Here is a 7,333-nt window from a genome sequence, read left to right as displayed (position 1 = left end):
TGTAAGCCTTAGACTCCTTGTTCATTTCAGTTGATGCCACCGTTTTTCAATTGACTATACCAAGTGATATAATTGCAAAAGACTTAGTCACTCACAAATGCTAAAAATCCCTTTGAATTGCCTCATGCATATTATAAATACTTAAATTAACATGTCAGGAGCTGGCATCCTCATACCCTGTAATTTAGCCTGGTGTTTCTGAGGAAATGTGTTGGATACAGCAAGTCCTTGTTTTTAGCACTATGTTTTTATGCTCCCCAAAGTGTTGTTCTACATTGTGACGCCATCAGCATGTAGACAAACTCGTACATCGATAATAATTTATTTGTCTTTTTAGCTTGATGCCAACAGCGATTAAGACCCAGCTATAATTAATATGGTCATGGATCAATGAGATGAGTTCACTTACACATGCAGAGATCACATTTTCAGCTTAGCCAGCCATCACTGTCAGTTAATGAAGAAGGTTTTCTGATTACGAGAATGACAGATGAAGTGGTGCGGGCGGGTAACTATGCTCACTGGGAGTGGAATTCACCCCTATGTATAGGTCTTGTGTTGACCCTTTCCATGTGGGGGAATCTCATCCTGGAGGCACAAAGGTTTATATTGTTTTTCTCACCCTTATTTTCTGGAAGGATAAGGACCCGCCGACTGTATCTGCTCACGGATATGCTTACCATGTGTTCTTATATGCTGTTAAAATATGCTCATCTGGGGCAGGAATTAAAAGCCATTAAACACCAGTGTAAGTTTTAGAAGCTTTGGGAAACGGCAGCTTTTAATTCTATTTTTTGATGCTCCAAAGGAAAATTTTTCTCCCATCTTTTTGTGTGAAGAGTTGTAGGATCAGACTTATGTCAAAAGGAAAAGACATCAGCTGGCATTTTGTCTAAGGAGAAAGTAAAAACTAAGTGAGGACCTTCAATTTTGGTTCACTGTTAATTACTATAATATCTGTAAAAAGGAGAACGGTTTGTCGTACCCAAATGCAAAACCAGTACACTAAAACTCTGAACCTCAGACCCATGCTAGCAAGGGCAACTGCTTTTGCAGACTTCTCCCTCTATTGCCTTGCCTAGACATCAAGGTGTTGCTATTGATAAAAGATTTCCATAACTATTACAGTGGTCTGTTACAAAGACAATTTTGAATATCAACTCTCAGTTACTTGAGTTTCAGCCTCTTCTAATATAAGGACAGGCTGTGAGGGAGTTCAGTCTGTCCGAGCATCATTCTCTGTAGAGAACAGGTACACGTTCTACCTGTGTGAGTTTACATTTACTCCAGTTTGTGATTCTTCCAGTTAGAGTCAATCCATAGAACAGTGTAAGTGCTGCTGGCTGGGGGCACTCACAGCTACTCTAGCCTGAGCCTCTCACACTAAAGGGAATGGGGCGGGACTGGTGACTTCAGGAAAAACTCAGATGCTCTATCCCAGTCTCTCCCAGCAGGGGTCTCTTGCACTGAAGGTAAAAGTCTCTTGCACTGAAGTCACTGGAGAGAATATATGTGCACCCAAGGTGTTTCCATCCCAGATCTGCACTGGAATTGATCCTCTATACACATTTCACTGAACAATGGCATGAAGCCCTGTTGAATGCAGTTTTCATCATAATTCCTAGTGATCAGTTGTCCTCTGTTGTTACATCTGTTAGTGGTACGTTATTTTAACGTAAGCAGAATGAGAGCTATATAAATGCAGCTCCCTTCCCCTGCTGCTCTAGTTAGCTTCTATTACAGTTGTTTGTGTCTCATGCAGAACACAAAGAAAAACAGCTGGGCAGCCTACACTGCATTAGAAAAAAAAACCTCCTTCACTTGCCAGCAGCCTCTCTAGTTTACTCCATTATCCCACTACCTACTCATATCCTCACTGTCCCTCTTCAGCCTCCATATCCAGTGCAGCAGATTCATACCTCCCTCCAGTATCTGAATCAAACAAATTCAAGGTCTCGTCAGAGAAAACTACCAGTGTTCCAATACATCATTTACCCCATCTGTCAATCATCACCTCAATACAATACATTGCAATTTGTCATTACCCTTGTGCGTGGACCTCCAGTCAGTTTTTAATATATGGAAGTGTTCCTAGCCAAACCAATTTGGAATGAATTTTGAGTCAGTCTGCGAACAGTTAGATACTTTATTAAATCTGAATGTATTACATCTACTACATTCACTTTGTGCCTTAAGGTCTCAGGCCTGTGCGGTGCTGAGTGCTCTATACTCCCCATGGCCTTGGAGGCTAAGGCACTGGACTGGGATTTGGGAGATCAGGGTTCTGTTTCTAACTAAGCCACAGACTTCACAAGTGATTTTGCTTCCCTAGTTCACAGCACATTCTCAAGCATATTCATTCATGTCTGGGAAATGCTCAGATACTTCAGTTACAAGGATACAGAAAATAAAATGAGAGTAGGGTTGAAATGAGGGTAATCAGCACCTCACAGGATTTGACCCTAATTTAGTAATTCTATTAACGAAAGATCACACTTGCCTGACAGCATTTGTTCTTTATAAATCAATACTGTTTATGGCTCAGAGTGCTATTAGCCTAGATACTTACAGATTTTTCACTACATGGTTCTTCCTTTATATCACTAGAAATTAATGTAGGTTTGCAGAACTATTTTATAAGAAATGTATACATCTAGATACGAAAACATGACAGGCTATGCTAACCTGTCCCAAAAAATCTCTTGCTATTTGATTACATCATGTCATGAGGGTGCCCTGATGTTTTTCTAAAGTAACTCCACTGACCTCAGAAATTCCAGATTTACAATGATGTGAGACCAGAATCTGCCTCCCCCATCTCTACAGGAAGGGGGATTTTCAATTCCTGTGCACTTTAGTCCTTGACTTTGTCTACTGATATGCACCAGTTTAACAGCACCTATGTGATGCAGACAGTAGGTCTGCTAGAAATTGGACTGAAACCACCAACTCGATTAATAAAACCCATGAAAGTGACATCAGATAGTAACACTTACCAACCAACGATGGAGTTGAACGGCTCCATGTCCCATCACCAATCGCTGAGACATACAGTTTCACAGGCAGCGTTTAGTAGAACTCCCACAGGGCAAGACAAATTATCCTAAGATGCAGTCAGCTTTGTCTATGGTTGTGAACCCTGGATTCTGCCAGCTCTAGTTGTCAGGTCACTTCACATGTGTTTCAAATGTTTGTCCCTGCAATTCTCAGTCTATATTTTTAAAAAGCTTCATTACTCAGCCTGGGTGGAGAAATGAAACATACAAGCATGACAGACCTTGACTATCAAGAATGCCCAAGAAGGGTGTCATGGTATAGGCTGCTCAGCTTGGCTGGGAGATCCAGCTGTGTTATTTCTGCCTTTATCCAAAAGGTCTGATCTCAGTGTTTTCAGGGTAGTTACAAACAATAGCTAAGAAGGAGCTGCGTCATCCACAAGAAGGGCTCATTTACCAGTTTCTCATCTGCTACAGCAGCCCAGAGCCACCGTATGATACTAGACCCCTAGACATTGGCATCGGACTCCCAGGTGTGCAAGTGATCAGGACTGAAGAGATCTGATTTCAGCATTTAATCAAAGAGAATTTTTTTTATTTTTTACATTTTCCATTGTCTTATACAACGAACTCTTGACTTTGCAGACCCCAGACACTTTAGAAAAATTTTAATACATACAAGCCTTCACAGTTAGTGAAATATAATGAATTCCACAGCACAATAGAAGTGATGACTTAAGATGCTCCCTGCTGCTGTATTCATTACAAGAAGACAGTTTGCATTAGGATTTAGATTATACTGATTTGATTTGGCACGGTGCAGTACATGTCAGGATTCTGTAGGGAGACAGAATTATACTGAAGATCATATTGCAGCTGCAAGAGGACAGTACATTCTGTTATGCACTCCTCTGAAGTAGCAACAGACTGTGAGACAACAGCACAGTGTGATGAAAGTTAAAGGGATTTACAGAAGACCACATTGGCTTCCCTGTTACATGTTGTAGCACAGTTCACAATGCTGTACAATACTGCTGGTAGATGAGATGCATGTTACACCTCACTGTGTAGGAAGCTGTAGTAGATAAGGCAACAAAGGATTGTAATACAGATTAACTGTGCCAACTGGGAATTTCCCAAGTGCCTTCTCTGTATCCATGCCTCCTGGGGAAGATGAATTAGATGGTAAGAAGTTCTATCTATTTTCACTTTTCAACCTGGACTTGCAGTATCACACATTGTCTCATCATATTGGTCTCTGAGACCCAAACCAGGATCATTGCCTCATCACTGTCTCACAGTCCCAAATAAGGTGAAGACAAGTGGAATGGTTTAGATAGTGTCAGAGCAGAGACTGTTTTCCTTGGGGAAACTATAGTGTAACAGTCTTACTCATGGCATGAATGAAATTTCGTAGCGAAATTGTCAGAGAAGGAAGATTCATAATTTGGCAGGAAAAATACTGTAATGTCTTTGTGTACTTGGAAGCAAGACACAAGGCCAGTGTTCTGATGCTTAGAACATTCACCCATGATAAAGAATTGCCAGGTGGTAAATCCACTAACTAAGAAGGGGAATTAAGAGTACACTAGGGCCTTCCTTATAAAATGGAGGTCTAAAGTAAATGCAAATGGATGCTAACTTTGACATATCATGCCGGGGAAGCAAAATCAACAAGAATATATTTTTAAAAATAAAGCTTTTACATTCAAGGATAAATTCATATTAAAACTAAATGTACAGTCTGTGTACGAACTTTTAAAGCTAATCTTGAAGAGTCAGGCATAAACACAACTCTTATTAGGGCTGGCCAGACTTGTTTTGACTAATTTCAAACCAACTCACACAGAACAAATACAAAAGTTAAACTCAGAAGCTACTGGGGTTCATATTTCACTTAGGAGAAAAAGTGAACAAAGAGTCGAGAGGAAACAGTCCACTGGAAAATAGCATAACATATGGAACAGAGACTAGAGGCGGAAAAATTCTACTGAAAAAAATAGCTATAGTAGCAAAGGAATACATCAATAAAATGTCATGCATAGGGAACTTACATAAGGCAGCCTATATTTTGAAAGGATTCATTTATCCTGAATCTATAGCACAGCCCTCCATACAGCTGAACTAAAAAAAACCGGGATCACTTTAGGGATCTAAAGCAAGGAAAAAGGGGCATAGAAATCAAACTAGTGTCACCAACTTCTAAAAATAACAATGAATAAATCAATTTAATGAATTCAATCTCAGCTTACTAGTCTAATACGTGTATCTAGTGTAGTGTTGTTTATCTTTTGAAGAATACAGTGCAAATTCAAAAGGAAAATTAACTTGAGTTAGACCTTCATAAAAACTCTGGAGTGTAAGGTTGGATTTATGCAAAGAAGGCATGACAGAATATAGCCACGGCCAATAGAATGACCCCATTGATGTTCACAATATTTCTCCAGAATGGCACCTCGGAAGTGTCAGTCAGTTTCTTCTCCATCGCTTCCTGCTCCTCTTTGCTCAGTTTGGCCTCTTTTTTCTGATCGAAGCCACAGAACCAGTTGTAGGCCTTCTTCAGGAACCCTTGTCCTTCATCGCCTTCTTCTGTGATAGAGAGAACAACACAATGGTCAAGAAACATGGTGTGTGTGGACCTATAAGATTGGCACTAAAACAAGGTCTCAGTAATACAAAGCATTCTGAAGAGACTCTTGTAATTGAAATAACAGCCCCGAATTCGTGGTCTTAATGATTCAAAAGCTCTCTAAGATGAATATTGTAATTCCACAGCAGACCTGTGAAGTGAGTGATTCATGACCACCAAATAGCATTGCAGTCAATTCTTTTGTACCCTACAAATCCCTATGCTTTCCAGTTCACTAAGAAATCAGTATTTACTGTACCTGTGTTCTTTGAGATCTTAGGCAGACATGTATTCCACCTAGGTGTATGCATGGCCCAATGCACCAGAGCTGGAGAAATTTGCCTTAAAGTACCCGTAGAGGGGCAGTGTTCATGCCCTGTGGCCATAGCCCCTCCCCAGCTACATGAGATAGTGCCACCCTGGCCCTCCTTGAGTTTCCTCACATTGAATGCCTGGAAACGAGATTCTGATGCAGAAGGGACAGAGGGTAGGTCATGGAATACACATCTGCATCACATCTTGAAGAAATAAGAAACCATTTCTTCTTCAAGTAGATGCAGAGAGGTCTTCCACTTAGGTGACAAACAAGCAGTACCCCCTCCAGGAGGCAGGGCTCAGAGTTTACCTAAACAAGGACATCAGGACCACTCTACCACAGCCTCCATCCACCCTGGAAGATGCAGCTACGGCATAATGGTTCATGAACATATGTATCTATGACCACGTAGCTGCCCTGCAAATGTCCAATATGGAAATCATGGAGGAATGCTATGGACATTGCTTGCACCCTTGTAGAAAGAGCTTGCCCCTACTGAAGGGGGGTAGCCAAAGCTATTTCATATGCAGCCTTGATGCAGGATGTTGTCCATTTGTATACAGTCGGTGAAGAAACTGCTCGACTCTTCATGCCATCTGCACATGACACAAACAAACGAGGCAAAACACGAAACCATTATGTCCTGCCCAGACAGAAGGTTAGACATCGCCTAACATATAAGGTGTGGAAACACTGTTCCTCTGGAGAGGAATGTGGCTTAGGAAAGAACACAGGTAAATATACCACCTGGGTCAAATGAAATTGAGAGACCACTTGGGACAAAAATTTTGGATGCAATCACAAAGTCACTTTGTCTTCCGAGAATTGTGTATAAGGAGGCTCTGCCATTAAAGCCTGCAACTCACACTTGCCTTGCTGATGTTATCAACACCAGGAATGCTGTTTTCTGACACAGAAGTGGAAAGGGACAAGATGCCTGAGGCTCGAACAGAGGTCCCATTAAGGCTGCTAGGACTGAGTTAAAGTTCCACAGAGGTACTGGCTCTCAGACCAGAGGATATAGACAAAGGAGCCCTTTTTAGACTCTTGATAACATGGCACTGGAAAAGACTGATCTGCTTTGAATGGCAGGGATGAAATGCCGATACCACTGCCAGATGCACTTTCAATGTACTAAACACAAGACCCAACAACTGAAGGCGAAGCGGGTACTCCAAAATGTCCAGAATAGAGGCCAGGGTTCACTGGATTCCACAGGCTAGTGACCACACTGAAAATCACTTCCATTTTGCTGAATAGGCCATCCAGGTGGAGGGTTTTCTACTGTTAAGGAGAATTTGTTGGATAGCTGCTGTACACTGCTCTTCCTCCTCATTCATCCATGAGATGCAGGGAGCTGAGTGCAGGATGCAAGGTGCAGCCTTGGTTCTG

At 41.4% G+C, this 7,333-nt stretch overlaps 1 protein-coding gene across 1 annotated transcript in view; it reads right to left on the bottom strand.

Moving 5' to 3' along the window:
* Positions 1-3,599: 3,599 nt before the first annotated feature.
* The window catches only part of LOC311531363 (sodium/glucose cotransporter 1-like), a 54,255-nt gene continuing 50,521 nt past the window's right edge, over positions 3,600-7,333 (bottom strand). Inside the window, exon 15 of the mRNA XM_084648661.1 lies at positions 3,600-5,585. Coding sequence (XP_084504787.1) covers positions 5,368-5,585 — 218 coding nt within the window. The 3' untranslated portion in view covers positions 3,600-5,367. The remainder of the gene's footprint in view (positions 5,586-7,333) is intronic.

Source organism: Lepidochelys olivacea (assembly GCF_965140295.1).
Source record: "Lepidochelys olivacea isolate rLepOli2 genome assembly, chromosome: 15".
In the NCBI taxonomy this organism is placed as follows: Eukaryota; Metazoa; Chordata; order Testudines; family Cheloniidae; genus Lepidochelys; species Lepidochelys olivacea.
This window is presented reverse-complemented; position numbering and strand designations above follow the sequence as displayed.